The 21,351-nt window shown below is 41.9% G+C and overlaps 2 protein-coding genes across 4 annotated transcripts in view; both read left to right on the top strand.

Annotated features, from left to right (window-relative positions):
• Positions 1-16,638, top strand: part of LOC112260414 (integrin beta-1) — a 31,583-nt gene extending 14,945 nt beyond the window's left edge. Inside the window, exons 2-16 of one of the 2 annotated variants that reach the window (XM_024435487.2) lie at positions 1,547-1,613; positions 2,062-2,147; positions 3,215-3,437; positions 3,745-3,915; positions 4,234-4,472; positions 7,386-7,541; positions 7,779-7,964; positions 8,157-8,297; positions 8,546-8,748; positions 8,974-9,212; positions 9,504-9,726; positions 11,289-11,524; positions 11,864-12,030; positions 13,164-13,247; positions 15,544-16,638. In XM_024435487.2, the coding sequence (XP_024291255.1) occupies positions 1,547-1,613; positions 2,062-2,147; positions 3,215-3,437; positions 3,745-3,915; positions 4,234-4,472; positions 7,386-7,541; positions 7,779-7,964; positions 8,157-8,297; positions 8,546-8,748; positions 8,974-9,212; positions 9,504-9,726; positions 11,289-11,524; positions 11,864-12,030; positions 13,164-13,241 (2,415 nt within the window). In that variant the 3' untranslated portion in view covers positions 13,242-13,247; positions 15,544-16,638. The remainder of the gene's footprint in view (positions 1-1,546; positions 1,614-2,061; positions 2,148-3,214; positions 3,438-3,744; positions 3,916-4,233; positions 4,473-7,385; positions 7,542-7,778; positions 7,965-8,156; positions 8,298-8,545; positions 8,749-8,973; positions 9,213-9,503; positions 9,727-11,288; positions 11,525-11,863; positions 12,031-13,163; positions 13,248-15,543) is intronic. The other variant, XM_024435488.2, reaches the window with a different exon arrangement.
• An 891-nt stretch (positions 16,639-17,529) lies between these two features.
• Positions 17,530-21,351, top strand: part of LOC112260415 (enhancer of polycomb homolog 1) — a 36,247-nt gene continuing 32,425 nt past the window's right edge. The window contains exons 1-2 of one of the 2 annotated variants that reach the window (XM_024435491.2): positions 17,530-17,835; positions 20,847-20,939. Coding sequence is in view for 1 of the 2 variants with exons in the window: in XM_024435490.2 (XP_024291258.1) it covers positions 17,791-17,835 (45 nt within the window). In the remaining variant the exon portion in view is untranslated. The remainder of the gene's footprint in view (positions 17,836-20,846; positions 20,940-21,351) is intronic. The other variant, XM_024435490.2, reaches the window with a different exon arrangement.

Genomic DNA, 21,351 nt, shown 5'->3' with positions numbered 1-21,351 from the left:
AGTCATAGTCTACAACAAATCACCATGCGCATCTCATTTATTTGGCCCTATTAGATACACTATTGTAAGTATTTACCTCTATGCATCAGACAAGAAGTGTGGTTAATATAGCATACAGGTGAACAGACAGTTGATATTTAGTATTGAAGTGTGCATGGCTACCACTGTGAGTAGACATTGTTTCAGAATTCGCAGGCAGCGCAGCATAGGTTGGAGAAAACGTAAATGCTAAACATTAGGCCCTATTAAATTCAAACGGTCTGTTTACAGGTCCACAGCTATTTGCAATTGTTGTTCTTTCATAAACTTTTTGTATAGGCTTATAGCAAATGTTTAACTTTCTGCCATCACCTCCAAAGACATTTGATCAAGTTCGTTATTGCTATTTCCTCTACCTAATTCGAATACTTCCAAATTATACAGCAAATAAGAGCGTTACTGTCGCCATACAATAGTTTTTTATAATGCTCGTTGACACTCGCACAGTTTCAGGACGGGTCTGATTTTCAACGGGAAACGTGTATGTATGGCGTGCACCAATTTTAGAAATCTCTTTGTTTGTGTACAGTCTTTTCAGGAATGGCACACGCAGATATTTACTGTGAAATGTAGGCAGTGCAATGCTTACAGATCTTCTCTGTATCGGGGTTAGCCCAATATGAATGTTGGCCACCATGTTTCCAAGGTCTTGTAACGAAAATGACATCAGAATTCAGCTGATTACTTTTTCTTCTTCTCCTAAATAGTTTTTTGATTGGTTTTCTGTTCAGTGACAATGGTGGTAGTGTTCTGAGTGCTGCATTAGTTTCCTATTTATGTTAAAGATGATTAAGCTGCAGCAGCTCAAACAATGTCTTCCTTCAAGTGCTGACGACCACATTTAAAGCAAGGACTTTGACTCCTGTCCTCTGTGTATCTCTGGGGGTGTGTAGGTCCTTATCTGAAGGACTAGATATTCCCATCCCTGACTACCTTCGGCGTGCTTAAACAGCAGCCGTCTATCCCTACATGAAATTAACTTGCTTTGTTCGTGTTGTGCTAAATGTTTTGCACACTTCTCAAAACACCCTCATGATAGAGGCCTAACAAAAAGTTAGATTTGGTCACATACAGGAAACGTATCTAGATGTTCTCACACTTAAAACCCTCCACCAAATGCTTTACCACAGCTTCATACCCACTGACATGCATATTCTACACTGCGACTTATAAAGAAGTCCTTTTGTACGGCTTGGAAGATGCCAGTATCGCGATTCTTGTTTAGTATCTTGGCAAGGAAACAAAACACAAAGCATATTTAACTTCTTTAGGAAAACAAACAGTATGTTGTCATCCAGAGACACATATATTTATTTTCCAAGCTGTAGCACACAATGTTTTACATACAGCAGGTTTTTAAGACCAGGGAGACTTTTTATACCTATATCACAATATCTTTTCCGTTACAGCCCTTTGTGGCTTCTTGCTTTTAGAATATGATATGTGCTTCACTCAATCCATGTCCAGTAGATTGAATTAATCCACTGTCTGTTTTGTCTCCTTTCAGATGGATCTGAAGCTACTTTCTATAGCAACATTATTAGGAATCCTATGTTTCTGCAGTGCACAGCAAGGTAAGGTCATTTGAGACACACACAATGTTCTTACATCTTGCTGTTTTGTCTGCTCTTTTGACTTATCTTTGTTGCTCTTTGCTGCATATTCTTCAGATCATGATAGTGTGGCAGTTAATTTTAGGATTGCATTATGGTTTGAGGAGACCGGTTGTCCTAAAGGGAGGATGTTGTGTATTCAAAAAATTGTCTACAGCTGCTTGGCTTTCAATGGAATATATTGGAAGAAGTGAAATAGCATGTTGAACCAGCTAGAGGGGCAGCTTTAAATTTCTGCATTCCAAATGAACCCTATATACAATGTAGTGCACTACTTTTTGACCATAGTAGACCACAGTAGTGCACTAGATGGGGAATCGGGTGCCGTTTATGACTCAAACTTTCTGAATGCTGCCTCTTGGCAAATAGTTGTGGCTGTTTCTTACAAAGTATTGCTTCTTCCTTTCAGAGGGCAGTGATTGCATCAAGGCGAATGCACAATCATGTGGGGAATGCATCCAGGTGGCAGAGAAATGTGGATGGTGTACAGACGCTGTAAGTGTGTCTTTCGATAGTTGTTTGAGTGCACACGCTCACAGGGGCAGAATGTTTCGACTTATCGAACTAGAAGCAGTTACCTCAACAGTGTTTGTATTTAGAGGTTAACAATGGCAGGGATATCATTACAATACCAGGTAGAGAGCTTGCTGTGAAATGGGGGGTGCAGGCAACTCAGGGGGGTGCAGGCAACTCAGAGTATTGTAATGCAGAGCCGTCGTGAGTCACGTTGCAGAACATAACTCACCCTGACGCTTCCTGTCAGAGCTTGCCTGGGGTTGTATCCCAAACGGCACCCTATTCCCTACATAGTGCACTACTTTTGAACCGAGCCTTATGGGGCCTTGTCAAGTGTAGTGCACTATATAGGGAATAGGGTGCCATGTGGGATGCATGCCTGTTCTTTATCAAAGGTCAACAATGCAGGCTGCTGAAGAACTTAGTGCAGTCGACCTGTTTACCAATCTCAATGAGCAACACCAAATGTCAGGTACCTCGTTCAACACTGATGAAACAGAAGCAAAAACTGACATCTTCAGCAATAATACCCATTATAAAATTGTGTGATGGTTTGATTCAGAAAAATCCCCTTTTTAAGAATGAGGCCAGACATAGTACTATATTCATTCAGACTTGGCACATTGTCTTTGGCAAACCACTGCAGTACCTTGTGTAAAATCATGTGCATCCAATCTAAACTTTGCCTGTTCCCGACGGAGAATGGCCTATTTCTGTGTCCCAAATTCGCTCTATTCCCTACATAGTGCACTACTTTAGACCAGAGTCCTATGGGCCATGGTCAAAAGTTGTGTACTATATAGGGTGCCATTAGGGACGCAGAGAAAGTGTTCAGATAGCTTGCACATGCAGGGTAACGTTAAATAGCTAGAGGACAGAACTCATTAAAATCCAAACTCCAGGGCACTTCTAGTCAAGGGCCAGTCTTGACAGGCATACCGTGTATTTTTGTATCAATGATAACTATTGTGAAAAGTCGATAAATAAAGTTTGGGTTATTTGTCATCGCTAATGACAGCGTGTTTTGTTTTTGTTTCTCTGTGCAGGACTTCCTGAAGCAGGGAGAGTCTAAGTCAGCTCGCTGTGATGAGCTGAAGTCCCTGATCACGAAGGGCTGCAGTAAGGCCAAGATCGAGAACCCCCGGGGCAGTATCTCCATCGACAAGGACAAGCCCGTCACCAACCGCAAGAAGGACGTGGCCGAGAAGCTGAAGCCTGACCAGATCACTCAGATCCAGCCCCAGAAACTCAGCCTCAACCTCCGATCTGGTAAAGACTTAAATCTGATCCTATATCAGGTCAGGAGTTATCTTGTAGGTCATAATGAGTAAGATTAGATGGACATTGAGGAACTGATCCTAGATCAGCAATCCTACTCTAATAAGAGGTTTTGTGAATACCGGCCCTGCCTCCTGCTAGGATATTAAATATTTCTTGAACTTTCCATTAACATGCAGTCATTGATGGCTATATCTAAATTGTCAGTCAGAATCCTGTTGCTGTTTGTATCATCCGGAATGATGAAGTCATCATGTTCTCTGAATCTGTTCCATTCTATTCTATTTCCACCATGCAGGTGAGGCCCAGACGTTTAAGTTGAAGTTCAAGCGGGCAGAGGACTACCCCATCGACCTCTACTACTTGATGGACCTCTCTTTCTCCATGAAAGACGATTTGGAGAACGTCAAGAACCTGGGGACTGACCTGATGCGTGAGATGCAGGAGATCACGTCAGACTTCAAGATTGGTAAGACACATTCAACTTTAAAACGTTCAAAGTAAAACAACTCTTCGACCGACTATAAAAGGTCTTCTTTATACAGATAGGTAGTTAGTTGTTGGCCATCTCTCCCTGTCTGTAGGCCAACTACAGGGTTGGTTATAAGACTGGGGGCACCACTCCTCAAGTTTCTCTCCTGCCTCCCCCTGCCACTAGCCTGTCTTTGGATGTTAGATCTTGGTTGGTTTCCCAACTCCTGTCCATCCTCCTTAGCTACAGCCAGATGCTACCCATTTCTGCCTCCTCTGCCAGCTCTTTCTAAACCTTGACTGTTTTCCTAACCAGGTTTCGGCTCATTTGTGGAGAAGACTGTGATGCCCTACATCAGCACCACCCCAGCCAGGCTGTTGAACCCCTGCACGAGCAATGAGAACTGCACCAGCCCTTTCAGCTATAAGAATGTGCTCAAGTTGACCGAGAATGGGCAGCAGTTCAACAGCCTGGTCAGCAAGCAGCAGATCTCTGGAAACCTGGACTCCCCTGAGGGAGGCTTCGATGCCATCATGCAGGTGGCGGTCTGTGGGGTGAGTGACCTGGCCTGGGCTAAGTGTGCTAGTCTCCGTTAAGGGCCTGCATTCATAAAGCGCAGAGTAGTACGACTGATCTAGGATCAATCAGTAGTACTACTGATCAAGATAAATAAGATTACATGGACAGGGGGGACCTGATCCTAGATCAGCACTTCTAATATAAGACTCTTTATACAAGCCCAGAAGTATAGAAATGTTCCAAATCGGCTAGAATGGTGAATGATTGAAATAATACCAGCCAGTGGAAAGTAGGGCTGTACCCAAAAAACTAAAAAGTTGTCTGTTCATTCGACCAATCGGTTGGTTGAAAATGTGAAAATATATTTCTCCATATATAGACACATCTTATGCATTTTAATCAAATCAACTATAGGCACTGAGCTTGTCTGATGCTTTAAGCGAACTGTTTGATTAAATAATTAAGACACACAAATGACTAGCAGGAGTCCGACCGCAATTGATTTGATTGTGCTGGGCCTGGCTCAGACTGTGTTAAAAAAAAACTGTGAGTGATTGTGACTAGCACCCGTTGTTTCTCTCTCCTCCCTGCTGTAGCGATCACCACAGAACACCAACAGTGTGTTCACACTGCCCGTGTTGCTGAAGCTGCAACATAATTGTAGCCATTTCTGACTTAAATGTTGTTACTGAAATCCCTCAATTTGTTTAGTTAAAACATTCCCTATTCCCTCAACTCTTGCTCTCCACATGACACGTATGCATCACATGCATGTGACCAATAGGGCCTGACCTATAGCATATCATCAATAAATTGGTTATTACTAACTCTGAACACTGTAACCCGTGACAGCAAAATGGATGCAGAGGACGTGACAAATAAACTTGAAACTGGGGAATGTTTACTGGTTGCTCAGGAGGTAAAGGGGTAGTCAGATGTGTGAAACAAATTTGACTAGTGGAAAATACTGGAGATGAAGAAAAACATGAGGCGCAAGCACTGCGTGCATTTTATGTGTGTCAAACGGGTGCTGTTAGATTACAATATACATTTTCTGACTGTAAACATTAAATAAATAAGCGTACCCGAGTCTCTTTTTTATAGCCTTTACAGCAAAGACTAAAGTCGCATTCATTCGTGAATGCTTTTCCCGAAATGGAACGGTTTAGGCCCATTTATTGTTTACTCTAATTATTCAAATCATGAATGACTCCTATGCTTAGATAACATGAACTAATACATTATTGATTGATACAGTAGCCTACGTAAGTATTGAAATATAGGCCTAAGTAAGACTAAACAGGATGTGCTCTTAGGCCTACAGTTCAATGGTGGTTATTCAAGGATACTATACTAAGCCTACCAATGAAAACAACATTATTTATTATTATTATTGTAATAATGATGACTATTATAATAATAATAGAAAGAAGATCAAGGAAAATGAAGGTCACTACTAGAAATACAAATCATTTAGAACAGTGTAAACCACACTAAATCAATTATAAATAATACAAGAGAGGCTGGTCTAATAGAAAACAAGTGTAAAGCCTTTATTACAGCATAACAAATATTAAAAACAGCTGAATTTGTGTACTTTATCTGACATGTTATGGTTCCTGAGGCTTGGTGCGCACAGAATCAGTAGGCTATTAATCACACAGGCATCAGGATCAGTCTTATTTCTGTAGATATGATGATTTATAAACAGTTAGGCTATTGATTTATAGACCTAATTGGTTCCCTCTCCTTAATTTTCTTAGACAATTAAGGCAAGGGCTGTTTTTGTCTCCTAACTCCGCTGCTGTCTCCCCCGCATTGTTCTCCACACCAATATGCTGGTTAACTTTGCTATTATGCACATTGCAACATGGTCTAGGAAAAGGCGTCAATTTAACAGTGCACTGTGTTTCAGAACCGCGGACAGCGACCACTATCCAACGCGGGACAAAGCGCATTTGTTATAAAATAATATTATTTTTGCACCATTGTTTTTACATAATATAACCATATACAATTTCAGTAGCAAATGTCTTACACCGATGGACTGTGCCATCCCCACGGCCACCACCCTCCAAAAAGCAAGTTCTGCAGGCTCTAGTTTTGTCTAATCTTGATTATTGTCCAGTCGTGTGGTCCAGTGCTGCAAGGAAAGACCTAGTTAAGCTGCAGCTGGCCCAGAACAGAGCTGCACGTTTTGCTCTTATTTGTAATCAGAGGGCTTATAAATACTATGCATGCCAGTCTCTCTTGGCTTAGAGTTGAGGAGACTAACGTTTCTTATAAAAATAAGAAGTGATGCAATGTGTTGAAAATCCCAAATTGTTTGCATAGTCAACTTGAACACTTATCCCACCAGACAAGCCACCAGGTGTCTTTTCATAGTCTCCAAATCCAGAACAAATTCAAGAAAACGTACAGTATTATATAGAGCCCTTATTGCGTGGAACTTCTATCTCATATTGCTAAAATAAACAGCAAACCTGGTTTAAAAAAACAGATAAAGCAACACCGCACAACGCCTCTCCCTTATTTGACCTAGATAGTTTGTGTATGCATTGATATGTAGGCTACGTGTGCCTTTTTAAAAAATGTATGTAGTTCTGTCCTTGAGCTGTTCTTGTCTAATGATGTTCTGTATTATGTTTCATATTTTGTGTGGACTCCAGGAAGAGTAGCTGCTGCTTTTGCAACAGCTATTGGGGATCGTAATAAAATAACAAATACCAATGGATCAGTCCATCAGACAGGTGTCTTCCACACCATGATTTGTTTATAAAAATGTTGCTACAGCCTGACTTAAAGAACAGCTTATCAACCAAACAATCGACTAGTCAACTAAATTGGTTTAGCCCTAGTGCAAAGCATTGCAACAAGGAATTTTGATATAGTTTGGAGAATTTATTTTTCGAGAGCTCTAATTGGTTGTATTTGTTTCTGTCCATCAGGATGCCATTGGCTGGAGGAACGTCACTCGTCTGCTGGTGTTCTCCACTGACGCTGGGTTCCACTTTGCTGGAGACGGCAAACTGGGCGGCATCGTTCTGCCCAACGATGGAAAGTGTCATCTGGAAAACAACATGTACACCATGAGCCATTACTACGTATGTGTTTCTCTGTATACTCTATACCTTCCAGACATTTTGTATTGCATTTGTTTTATTATAGTGTGCTTATTTTGTGTGCTACCTCACAAAATGAATTTCCATGTGAACGGACAATAAGGTTTCCATGTGTCATATATGGTATAACATGCTGTATGACTGGCTGATGTCTCTGTGGTATAGATCGTTGGATGTTTGTTTTGACATTTTCATCTTGCATTTCTTTTCAATTAATAGGACTATCCCTCCATTGCCCATTTGGTCCAGAAACTGAGCGACAACAACATTCAGACAATTTTTGCAGTTACTGAGGAATTCCAGCCGGTTTACAAGGAACTGAAGAATCTCATCCCCAAGTCAGCAGTAGGAACCCTGTCCTCCAACTCCAGCAACGTCATCAAGCTCATTATCGATTCTTACAATGTGAGTTTAACCCCCTCGCTTTGACACCAGCTTTGAATGGGAAAGGCTGTTTTGATGTGAAGCTAATAATTACTGTGCAGAAAATCAATACCTGGGATCTGTCCCAAATGCACCCTATTCCCAAATAGTGTACTACTTTTTACCAGGTTTTTTCTATTGACACATTTGGTTAACATTCTTTGTGTTTGGTAGTCTCTTTCATCTGAAGTCATTCTGGAGAACAACAAGGTGCCTGAAGGTGTGTCCATAAAATACAAGTCCATCTGCAAGAATGGCGTGGTTGGTACGGGAGAGAACGGAAGAAAATGCTCTAACATCTCCATTGGAGATGAGGTAAGTGAGAGCGAGCGCTTCCTGTCCTTGGTGGTCTAGTCTCTATTGAAATAGGGGTGGAGAATTTACATTTGTCAATGTAATACATCTAGAAAAATGTGTAAACCATCCAAGACATTTTTAGGAGGTTACTATTGGAAAAACAAGAGGGAATATATTTGACCGTTACTCAACGTTTCAGCTCAGAGGTCTTTCTCAAGACCAGTCTCCAGGAGCTTACTAATGCCTTCTATCATCCTATCTCCTAGGTGTCCTTTGACATTACCATCGAGTCCCAGAAGTGTCCATCTCAAGGCAAGTCAGAGACCATTAGGATCAAGCCGCTGGGTTTCAATGAGGATGTGGAGATTGTCCTCAACTTCATCTGCGAATGTGAATGTTCCAAAGGCGGAGAACCTCTCAGCAAGATCTGCCACAATGGCAACGGGACCTTTGAGTGTGGAGCCTGCAGGTAGGCACAACATAAAACACTGGTTTGGGTTCTGATTTTCAGGTGTGAATTACCATAATGTTCTTCTGAAACTATACGGGTCATATTCACTAGGATCCAAACGGTAGAAAAAGGACCAAAAGGGACTACATTAACTTATCCAATAAGAAATGCTTGTTTTTGTTTTCCGCAGTGACATTTTTTGCTTCCATGTGCACTAATGAATACGATCTTGCTTTGGCTCAGGTGCAACGAAGGACGTATCGGCAGACTGTGTGAGTGCAGCACAGATGAGGTGAGGACAGACGACCTGGACGGTAACTGTCGGAAGGACAACGGTACAGACATCTGCAGCAACAACGGAGACTGTGTGTGTGGAACTTGTGAGTGTAAGAAGAGGGAGAACCCCGAAGAACGGTACAGTGGGAAATTCTGCGACTGTGACAACTTCAACTGTGACCGCTCCAACAACAAACTCTGTGGAGGTAGGACCTGTGGCTGGCCCTCTTTGTTTGACTGTATGCAAGTTTTCGTAGACCTATTGTATTCATTCAAAACTGCTGCATACTGTAACATCTAGAGAATAAAATACTGAAAGAACGTGTTTTTAAAATGTACAGCATATCATGAATTGTCCATTTTCTCCACCTCTTTCCTCAGCCATGGCCTAACCTACTGAAAGAAAATGTTTGATTGGATGATTCTTCAAAATGGATGGCTGTGCTGTGTAGGCCTAGCATAGATTCAATCTCTTATTTTCTCCTCCCCTCTACTAGGACATGGGCGTTGTGAGTGCAGGGTGTGTATCTGCGATGCCAACTACACAGGCAGCGCCTGCGACTGTTCACTGGACACCTCCACCTGCCTGGCAGCCAACAAGCAGATATGTAATGGCCGGGGCACCTGCGAGTGTGGCGTCTGCAAATGCACCAACCCCAAGTTCCAGGGTCCCACCTGTGAGATCTGCCCCACCTGCCCCGGAGTCTGCGCTGAGCACAAGTGAGTCCCTGTTCAGGGTGTTAACCATAGACAACATCTTCTCTTTATCTCTGTTATTACCCACCCACAATGCTGACAGGGAGTTGTGGATTTGTACATTGCCTTTGGAAGAATTCAGACCCATTGACTTTTTCCACATTTTGTAACATTACAGCCTTATTCTAAAATTGATTAAATAAAAATAATTCCTCAATCTACACACAATACCCCATAATGACAAAGCAAAAACTGTTTTTTTAGCTTATTACATAAGTATTCAATCGCTTTGCTAGGAGACTTGAAAATTTGTTTCTACAACTTCATTGGAGTCTGCCTGTGGTAAATTAAATTGATTGGACATGGTTCGGAAAGGCGAACACCTGCCAATATAAGGTCCCACCGTTGACAGTGCATGTCAGAGCAAAAACCAAGCCTTGAAGTCGAAGGAATTGTCCGTAGAGACAGGATTGTGTCAATGCACAGATCTGGGGAAGGGTACCAAAACATTTCTGCAGCATTGAATGTCCCCAAGAACACAGTGGCCTCCATTCTTAAATGGAAGACGTTTGGAACCACCAAGGCTCTCGGGGAGAGAAGGGCCTTGGTCAGGGAGGTGACCAAGAACCCGAGTTCCTCTGTGGAGATTGGAGAATGTTCCAGAAGGACAACCATCTCTGCAGCACTCCACCAATCAGGCCTTTATGGTAGAGTGGCCAGACGGAAGTCACTCCTCAGTAAAAGGCACATGACAGTCCGCTTCGAGTTTGCCAAAAGGTCTAATGAAACCAAGATTGGATTCTTTGGCCTGAATGCCAAGCATCACGTCTGGAGGAAACCTGGCACCATCCCTACGGTGAAGCATGGTGGTGGCAGCATCATGGTGTGGGGATGTTTTTCAGCAGCAGGGACTGGGAGACTAGTCTCTGTCAGTATGGAGGCAAAGATGTACACAGCTCAAACCTGTTCCAGAGCGCTCAAGACTTCAGACTGGGGCGAAGGTTCACCTTCAAACAGGTCAACGAGCCTAAGCACACAGCCAAGACCACGCAGGAGTGGCTTTGGGACAAGTCTCTACATGTCCTTGAGTGGCCCAGCCAGAACCCGGATTTCAACCCGATCGAACAGAGAGACAATATCGGTGCAGCGACGCTCCCCTTACAACCTGACAGAGCTTGAGAGGAAGTCCTCAAATACAGGTGTGCCAAGCTTGTAGTGTCATACCCAAGAAGACTAAGCTATAATCGCTGCCAAAGGTGATTTAGCAAAGTACTGAGTAAAGGGTCTGAATACTTACGTAATATGATACCATTTTTTTTAATGAATCAGCAGAAATGTCTTTATCATTATGGGGTATTGTGTGTGTGTGTGTGTGGATTGAGGGCCATACATTTTAGAGTAAGGCTGTAACCTAACAGAATGTGGAAAAAGTCAAGGAGTCTGAATACTTTCCGAAGGCACTGTATAACCTGGGGAAAAAATTTGTATTGTAAAAAAAACAGACAATGATAAATCAGTTTTTATTCATCTTAATTACCTATCTGTATGGCTATAGCCTGACCATGTTATCGTCCTCTCTCTAAAAGGGAGTGTGTTCAGTGCCGGGCCTTTGAAACCGGAGAGAAGAAGGACACGTGTCAGAGGGACTGCAGCTATTTCAACCTGATCAGAGTGAAGGATCGGGACAAGCTGCCCCAACCAGCCGACCAATCCTACCCCCTATCCCACTGTAAGGAGAGGGACGCCAACGACTGCTGGTTCTACTACACCTACGCCGTCAGGAACGACACAATGAGGGAGGTCTACGTGGTCGAGACTCTGGGTGAGTGGATGGCTGGTGCTGCACCATTGAGAAGCAAATATCTTTGATCATCCATTTAGAAATAGCCTGCCCTAATGACTTCATGTCTGTATGGCATTTTACAACCTGCATCCCTGACACCTTTAATCCCTATAATCTCTGGTCAAAAGTAGTGTACTACAAAATGACATGGTGCACTACGAAGGGAATAGGGTGCCATTTGGGACAGAGCCAAAGTGCAGGCCTATAATTATACATTTTATTTGGCGGACGCCTTTCAAAACACAAGTACATAGTCCATTGTATATGATTAACTGTAAATGCATAATGTTGCCATGTGTGTTCCCTGCTGTGCTCCAGAGTGCCCAGCGGGCCCTGACATCATCCCCATCGTGGCTGGCGTGGTGGCGGGCATTGTGCTCATTGGCCTGGCCCTACTGCTCATCTGGAAGCTGCTCATGATCATCCACGACCGCAGAGAGTTCGCCAAGTTCGAGAAGGAGAAGATGAACGCCAAATGGGACACGGTAAGGCATCCTGTTGGATCACACCAGCACAGCTGGCTTTCAAATAAGAATATCAACTTTTATATTAGCGGTGATTTGCTTTCTTTTCACTGTTCAGATATCTGGGGTTGCATTCATAAAGTGTCTCAGAGTAGGTGTGCTGATCTAGGATCTGTTTTGCATTTAGATCACAATGAATAAGATTGAATGGATAGGGGGGCCTGACTCTAGATCAGCACTCCTATTCAGAGACACTAGATGCATACGGCCCCTGGTCTACTCTTGAAATGTGAGATGAATTTCTGTCCTAAATTAACTAACACACACACTATATATATATAGCTTACTGCTTGTGATTTCAGAGCTCATTCATCCAGCATTCCTTTTACGCCAATCTCAAGAGATTCACTTAATTGCCTTGGTTATCTGTGCGAAAACCAACCGTTATATTTGTGCCTTGGTTATCTCTTTAGCTACATCTCCTGTTTTGTGCCAACAATGGCAGCACAGAAACCTGGCTCTGTCACGCTGTTGAGGGAGTGGCCTTTCCTCCATGGGCATTTTGCTGGCTAGGAGTGCTGCCACTATCTGTCCACTCATCAGTACTTCATGCCCATAATAGGCAATGAAGCTGAGGGAGAGGGTGTGCTTGGTCACCAACAGAATAAAGCTCAATCCAGCTGCTCAGTGTGCTCTGACAGTCATAGCAACAGCATTTCATGTTTATAGTAGAATGACAGAGCACTTGTGTGCTGAGAAAGTGCACAGCTGAGAGAGAATATAGCCTCTGGTCGAGTCCCAAATGGCTCCATATTACCTAAATAGTGCACTACCTTTTGACGAGATCCCCCGTGGTCCCTGGTCAAAAATAGTGGTACTGGTCAAAAGTAGTGGTAGTGCACTATAAATGTAATAGGGTGCTATTTGGGACGTAACCTCATTCTCAAAGAGCATGGCTATTGCTAAACCATTGGGGTTGGATATGTTTGTATTCTGAATGATGGATAGACCCCTAGTTGGTAAACCTTTTCTACTTTCTTTTTCCCTCAACCATTACTCCCTCCATCCTGTCATCTTTTACTGCTTACTTTCTTTTCATGCTCTTTCTTGTTCTTCTTTTCTCTGACCCCTGTCTGTCTCATTGTTGACCATAGCAAGAGAATCCTATATACAAGAGCCCTATAAATAAGTTCCAGAATCCAAGCTATGGGCGTAAAGGCGTGGTCCTATAAGTTTACGTTTGTATTGCCTATCTCTCTTTTCCCTTTTCCTGCATGCACTTTACTTTCCCCTTGTGGTGTTTTGTGATTCAGTTTTGCATCTTTTCTTCACCCTTTTTCACTGATATTTTCATTCTTAAGAAAAAAACAGATATTCAACTTCTTAAAAGCAAAAGCTGTAATATAAGTTCTCATTTCAGTAGCGAGTTTAAAGTTTCTGGTACTGTCGGAGGCAACCTGAAGAACACATTTGTCTAAAAATGAATCACTTAATTTAAACGGAATATTTTTTTTTAAACTACGGTGGTCTATAGCTCACCAACATCTATCCAATTCGCTCAGCCTTATTTTAAATGGGTTAAGGTTTAACATGTATTTAACTGCATGTTGTTGGGTGTGCCATTAACATGCTAGATTATAGGACAGGTGACTGCTTTGTTCGCAAGTCCCTATTGAAATGTTGAAAATCGTATTGTCCAAATGGAGACGTGCTGCTCTGGAATTCATTTTAACCAAACAATGTGATATGTGAAGTGGTTCTAACCGAATGATTCTCTTTTTGGACTACATTCCAAATGGCAACTATGGGCCCTGGTCAAAAATAGTTAAGTATGTACAGTGGGGAGAACAAGTATTTCATACACTGCCGATTTTGCAGGTTTTCCTACTTACAAAGCATGTAGAGATCTGTAATTTTTATCATAGGTACACTTCAACTGTGAGAGATGGAATCTAAAACAAAAATCCAGAAAATCACATTGTATGATTTTTTTTTTTTTTTGTAATTAATTTGCATGACATAAGTATTTGATACATCAGAAAAGCAGAACTTAATATTTGGTACAGAAACCTTTGTTTGCAATTACCGTGATCATATGTTTCCTGTAGTTCTTGGCCAGGTTTGCACACACTGCAGCAGGGATTTTGGCCCACTCCCCCATACAGGTTTCGGGGCTGTCGCTGGGCAATACAGACTTTCAGCTCCCTCCAAATATGTTCTATTGGGATCAGGTCTGGAGACTGGCTAGGCCACTCCAGGACCTTGAGATGCTTCTTACGGAGCCACTCCTTAGTTGCCCTGGCTGTGTGTTTCGGGTCGTTGTCATGCTGGAAGACCCAGCCACGACCCATCTTCAATGCTCTTACTAAGGGTGAGAGGCTGTTGGCCAAGATCTCGCGATACATGGCCCCATCCATCCCCCCCTCAATACGGTGCAGTCGTCCTGTCCCTTTTGCAGAAAAGCATCCCCAAAGAATGATGTTTCCACCTCCATGCTTCACGTTTGGGATGGTGTTCTTGGGGTTGTACTCATCCTTCTTCTTCCTCTAAACACGGCGAGTGGAGTTTAGACCAAAAAGCTCTATTTTTGTCTCATCAGACCACATGACCTTCTCCCATTCCTCCTCTGGATCATCCAGATGGTCATTGGCAAACTTCAGACGGGCCTGGACATGCGCTGGCTTGAGCAGGGGGACCTTGCGTGCGCTGCAGGATTTTAATCCATGCGTAGTGTGTTACTAATGGTTTTCTTTGAGACTGTGGTCCCAGCTCTCTTCAGGTCATTGACCTGGTCCTGTAGTTCTGGGCTGATCCCTCACCTTCCTCATGATCATTGATGCCCCACGAGGTGAGATCTTGCATGGAGCCCCAGACCGAGGGTGATTGACCGTCATCTTGAACTTCTTCCATTTTCTAATAATTGCGCCAACAGTTGCCTTCTCACCAAGCTGCTTGCCTATTGTCCTGTAGCCCATCCCAGCCTTGTGCAGGTCTACAATTTTAACCCTGATGTCCTTACACAGCTCTCTGGTCTTGGCCATTGTGGAGAGGTTTGAGTGTGTGGACAGGTGTCTTTCAAAAAAGTTCAAACAGGTGCAGTTAATACAGGTAATGAGTGGAAAATAGGAGGGCTTCTCAAAGAAAAACTAACAGGTCTGTGAGAGCTGGAATTCTTACTGGTTGGTAGGTGATCAAATACTTATGTCATGCAATAAAATGCAAATGAATTACTTAAGTCATACAATGTGATTTTCTGGATTTTGTTTTCGATTCCGTCTCTGAGTTGAAGTGTACCTATGATAAAAATTACAGCCCTCTACATGCTTTAAGTAGGAAACACTGCCGATTTTGCAGGTTATCAAATACTTGTTCTCCCTACTGTATCTATGTATGTATGTATGTATGTATGTATGTATGTATGTATGTATGTAGTTAAATAAAAGGTTAACAAAAAAATAGGGAATAGGCTGCCATTTGGGACAAAGACAATGTATCCATGATTACTCTCTCACTCTTTTTGCTTGTCTTTTGCAGGGTGAGAATCCCATCTACAAGAGTGCTGTAACAACTGTTGTCAATCCAAAATACGAGGGAAAATGATGGAGAATCCTCTCTCATTACAACACTGTATGCAAAATAATATTGTGGGGGGTTTATGTTCATGGTTTGTTTTTGTAGTCACCAAATAATAGCAGTGCATTTTGCCACTATTTCAATGTTTTACTAACTGTTTTTTTCTATGCATCATTTGAATTGAAAAATTGTACAGTATGTATAAACTTTGGTTTTTACTTTTTTGTGGAACTTGGCGGAATGTTTAAACTGATTTTTATTTTTGCCACAGGACTGGCAAGGTCATTGAAGGTGTGGTTGTGCCTTTCATAGAACCGTGGAGCCATTATTTCTGTTTTTGAGGGTGAAATTGGATGTCGATATGGGACAAGATACGTAGCGATAGCTGGCCATTAGGACAGCAGTAAATTGTAATGTGTACAGTTTGTAGGAAATTCTGTGTAAAGCCATATTTTAGTCACAGAAAAGGGCTGGAAGCAAAGGTATGTTAATCAATTTATTATTCAACCTGAACAATCAATTTAAAAGTTTATTTTTTAAAGATAGTCATAATATTTGTAAATCTTTATAAGTAAAATGACATTAATGTACATTAGTAGTATTATGGGCTCCAGGTTTAAATTGTTTAGTTTTAAAGAACTCAGGTCCCTATTAAACTCTTAATTAATAGCGATGCCAAATATTACAGAACTCACTGCCTTGTTTGCAAACAATATGCCTTATTTTTAAGTGTCTTGCTTCAGTTATAGAAATTGAGTTCTGAATGGTTTATTACTTGACCTGTATCTTCAACGTGTTTTTCTTTACTGTTGAATAATTATCTTCTAATTAGATGGTTTAATCAAACTCTTCCATTGAATAATGGTGACTACATTTCAGTTATAAAGATCAGTGTTAAGGGAGTGACGTCATTCAGATCTTTGTAGAATTTCAAACATCCCACTTAGTTGTAAGAACACAGTTTTTAAAGTGCCTTTTTATTTCATCACATTCACATTTTGCATTACTTTATTTCTGAAATTATTTATTAAAGTTCCAAAACAAATTACCCCAAAATTGTTCCATGCTGCGTGTGTGTGTCATTTGTCCTTGCTTTCTTTTTGTTAGAAAGATGCCAAGGAATGTTTGGCTCACTGTGGCCTAGGCCTCTGATCCAGCTTTCAACTCACTGTTCATCTTATGCTACTCACATGTTTTCTACAGTTTAACAGATGCATTACACCTCTTTTTGCCAATTCATGCATTTTCCAACTCTGGATAAATCTCAGGATAGTGTCCTGATCTGAACAACAAAAATACAGCTGTCACTGTTTTCAGATGCTGCACTGCCTAATGAGCATTTGTAGATACTTGAGTCATATGCCATCAGCACTGCCACTGGCGCGGAGGAGGGGAACAAGGCCAATCCACAGGACACAGTTGGTGCAAACATTGGTAATCAGGAGTTGGAAGCTCGGCTCCAATACAGGTTGAGAGAATGCCCAATGGTTGAAATTAGTTTACTGTTGTGTTAGACCTTTTCTGCAAGGGAGACAGTTTGACATTAGTGGGTCTTTCTGGTAAATGTTTTGTTTTTATGAATGGTTCCATCACAGAATAAAATTGTAATCCCGTAAATAATACATTGTATAATTTGTTCCACTGATTTAAATCAAGCTGTAAGTAGTGTACAGATTGACATCTCTCCCAACCTGCAGTCAGGCACCAGCAGGCAGCATTCAAATAATATAATCATTTCCGTACTGCAATTGAAAGACTGCGTTTCTGCGTCTGTTTCCATCTTGTATGTTAGGTGGTCCATTCCCAAGGTAATACAGAGGGTTTAGAATACCGTGTACAACAGATGGAACTTTCTCGTTTTTGAGCGTGAGCTCATCAACCCAGTGTTCTCTATCTCATTGCTCTCTACAGATTGGTGCCAGCCACCGACCAATCAGGATGCGTCTTCTATTGCAAAGTTGTTAACCCCCAACAAGAACACTTCTCTCCTAGTTTTGCTAGCTAATCTTCTTGGAAATAACAAGTATAAATATCTTATCTCAATAACGTATTACTTCGACGGAGAGAGAGGCTTTCCGATACGATCAAGAGAAATCCGATGCTTAACAAAAAACTGAATGACGTCTTATCAGGAGAATTTTACTGCATGGCGTTTGCAAAACGATAACGTTACGCCAGCGTCTGTCCTTGGCTTTTGGGGAATCACCCATGATCACAAGAAATGTTTTCACCCATCATGGAGTCAATTTTACGGTAAGTTTTTCAGATATCTTTGTATTGCTGATCGAAACAACTGTCGTGTGAAAATCGTCTTGTTTGTTGGATAGCAAGCTATCACAATTAAATTGAATGGCTTAAGTTGGCAAACCACCGATGTCAAGTCAAATCAGCATGCTCGGCTACTAGTAACTAACTACGTTAACGTTACAATCGCGAGCCAGCTCCACTTTTAGCTAGTAAGTTAGCTAACGTTTTTAGTTTGGTTTAAGTGTTATAAATTGTCGTTTGCTTTCAAATGTTCTGACCTTCGAAATGCTAAATGTATTATAGTCCAAAGAGTCAGGAAGAAAGCCAGCTAATGCTAAGTTACGGACCAAATTCAAGACCGCAACGTGTCATACATAAATCTGGTGTAAACTGTACAATTATTATTGTAAATCTGCTTATAAGTTTATAACCAATAACTAATTGTCATGTTCTAACTAGGCAAGGAAGGCAATATTTGATAGCTTACACTGCCAACCAACTACCAGTGGTCTACAAAGGAACTGCACATTCATATTTGAAGTGTTGACTAACGCCAAGTTGTTTGGCATGTAGGTAATTAATAACAGAATAAATCAGTAGAGTGGCTGGATCAGACTTAACGTTACTAGCCCTGGGCTCGATGTCAGAGACACAACACTAGGCTTGTCCTCGCTTTGCGAACTACATTCCCAATGCTGTGTTGACGTTTAGAAACATCAAGTATTGCTTTCACTAGTTAAAAAAAAAAAATGCTGATATGTCTCTTATACAGTTGCAGTTTTACACATCCATAAGCTGTGTGTGCCTCCAGTTGATGAATTACACTTCCTACCAATTTACGTTTACACACAGAGCTAATTAGCACAGGTGGCCGCCTATGTCTTCCGTAAACAAGCAATGTAACATGGAGATATGACCATGTGGAAACACTAACCCAATAAAGGTACCCGTACCGCAAGCGATACGTTCAGAACGTAACTCCCCGACCAGAAGATACTATCGTCAATCGGCACTAAAGCAGTTAGCCTCTGAATGGGGTAGACTTGTCCTGGGCTCATAATCACGAAGCGTCTCGGAGAATGCTGATTTTAGGATCAGTTTAGCCTTTTAGGTCTTGTTGAGTTAGATTACATGGACAGGGGAGAGAGCAGGGGTGTATTCATTAGTTGGATTCTGTTACAAAACGTTTGGGCTGTTGCAAAAGGTTTTGCAATGGAAACGGTTTACTTTAATAACCAGTGGGAGTGGGACCTACCTGCATTTGTCCAATAGAAAGTCGTTTTTGTTGACAAACGCTTAGGGACCTACCTGCATTTAGTTTAAAACGAGTTTGTATTGGACAAATGCAGGTATAGTGCATTTGGAAAGTATTCAGACCCCTTGACTTTTTTCACATTTTGTTAGGTTACAGGCTAATTCTAAAATTGATTAAATGTTTTCCTTCAATCTACATACAATACCCCATAATGACGAGGCAAAAACGGGTTTAGAAAATGTTGCTAATTTTATTTGTTAAACAAATGTACATAAGTATTCAGATCCTTTATTCACAACTTTGTTGAAGCACGTTTGGCAGTGATTATAGCATCAAGTCTTCTTGGGTATGATGCTACAAGCTTGGCACACCTGTATTTTTGGAGTTTGTCCCATTCTGCTCTGCAGATCCTCAAGCTCTGTCAGGTTGGATGAGGACCGTCGCAACACAGCTATTTTCAGGTCTCCAGTGCTGTTTGATCTGGTTCAAGTCCGGGCTCTGGCTGGGCCACTCCTGCGTGGTCTTGACTGTGTGCTTCGGGTCATTGTCCTGTTTGAAGGTCAACCTTCACCCTAGTCTGAGAACCTGCTCCAGAGTGCTCAGGACTTCATCAAGGATCTCTCTGTACTTGCTCTTTCCCTCGATCCTGACTAGTCTCCCAGTCCCTGATGCTGAAAAACATCCCCACAGCATGATGCTGCCACAACCATGCTTCGCTGTAGGGATGGTATTGGCCAGGTGATGACCGGTGCCTGGTTTCCTCCAGACATTCAGGCCAAAGAGTCCAATCTTGGTTTCATCAGAACAGAGAATATTGTTTCTCATTGTCAGCGTCCTTTAGGTGCCTTTTGGCAAAATCAAAGCGGTCTGTCATGTACCTTTTACTGAGGAGTGGCTTCCGTCTGGCCACTCTACCGTAAAGGCCTCTGATTGGTGGAGTGCTGCAGAGATGGTTGTCCTTCTGGAAGGTTCTCCCATCTCCACAGAGGAACTCTAGTGCTCTGTCAGAGTGACCATTGGGTTCTTGGTCACCTCTCTGACCAGGGAGCTATTCCACCTCTAGGAATAGTCTTGGTGTTTCCAAACTTCTTTAATTTAAGAATGATGGAGGCCACTGTGTTCTTGGGGACCTTGAATGCTGCTGAAATGTTTTGGTAACCTTCCCCAGATCTGTGCCTTGAAACATTCCTTTAACCTCATGGCTTTATTTTTGCTCTGACATGCACTGTCAACTGTGGGACCTTATATAGACAGGTGTCTTTCCAAATCATGTCCAATCAATTGAATTTACCGCAGGTGGAAAATGGAAACAGGATGCACTTGAGCTCAATTTCGAGTCTCTTAGCAAAGGGTCTGAATACTTCTGTAAATAAGGTATGTTTTATTTAATACATTTACAAAAATGTCTACCTGGTTTTGGTTTGTTATTATGGGGTATTGTGTGTAGATTGAGGAATTTTAACTTATTCCATTTTTAGAATAAGGCTGTAATGTACATTTTTTGGGGGCGGGGGGTCTGAACTTAACAAATGCACTGTAGGTCCCTCCCTGTTTGTCTCATTATGTTTGCCCTTTTTGGTTCCTAGCGTAAACAATGTTTTGCCTCTCTAATCTGAGCAATGAATACACACAAGCACAACCTACTCTGAGATTTTAGTTACTCTTTGCAATTGGAACCGCTGTCCCAGTCCCATCAACATGATGACCCTTTTAATTAAACACTCAAAGGAATGATGAGCTGTTTTTTAAAATTCCCACTCAGATCCCAATGATGCTGTCTTTTGTAATGGTCGACGCCGAGTGGAACCTACAACTCTTGGAGCCTGGCTAGACCCGATGTCTGCCATTACTATAGGTAAGCCATGAGAATGTCCTTATATGGGCTTTAGTAAAGCACCAGATGCATCTCCGCCTGGCATTCATGAGGTATTGGGGTAAGGCACAGAGAGACTAGCATCCTGTCCAGGGGGTGTACTTATACATTAAGCTGCCTCACACTACAGAAACAGGAGATGGATTCATGCCCTATGGTAGCATGGCTGATGTGACTCATGGTACACAGCTAAGGAGAGCTGTGACACTTGTCTGGACAGGAGCCTGTTGATGGTGCAATATTCACAACCAAAATTGGCTTGAGCTTTGATTGGTTCTCTCAAATGTTTATTTTTTCTGGGGGGTTGAGACCTCTTTATTTGAAAATTCAAAAGTTGTATTAGAAGGGGGTAGGACTTGGGTGCTGTGTGGGTGTTTGGCACAGGATAACCAAT

Source organism: Oncorhynchus tshawytscha, linkage group LG10, assembly GCF_018296145.1.
Source record: "Oncorhynchus tshawytscha isolate Ot180627B linkage group LG10, Otsh_v2.0, whole genome shotgun sequence".
NCBI classification, from domain to species: Eukaryota; Metazoa; Chordata; class Actinopteri; order Salmoniformes; family Salmonidae; genus Oncorhynchus; species Oncorhynchus tshawytscha.
The sequence above is the reverse complement of the archived record's forward strand: the minus strand, read 5'-3'. Positions and strand labels throughout refer to the sequence as shown.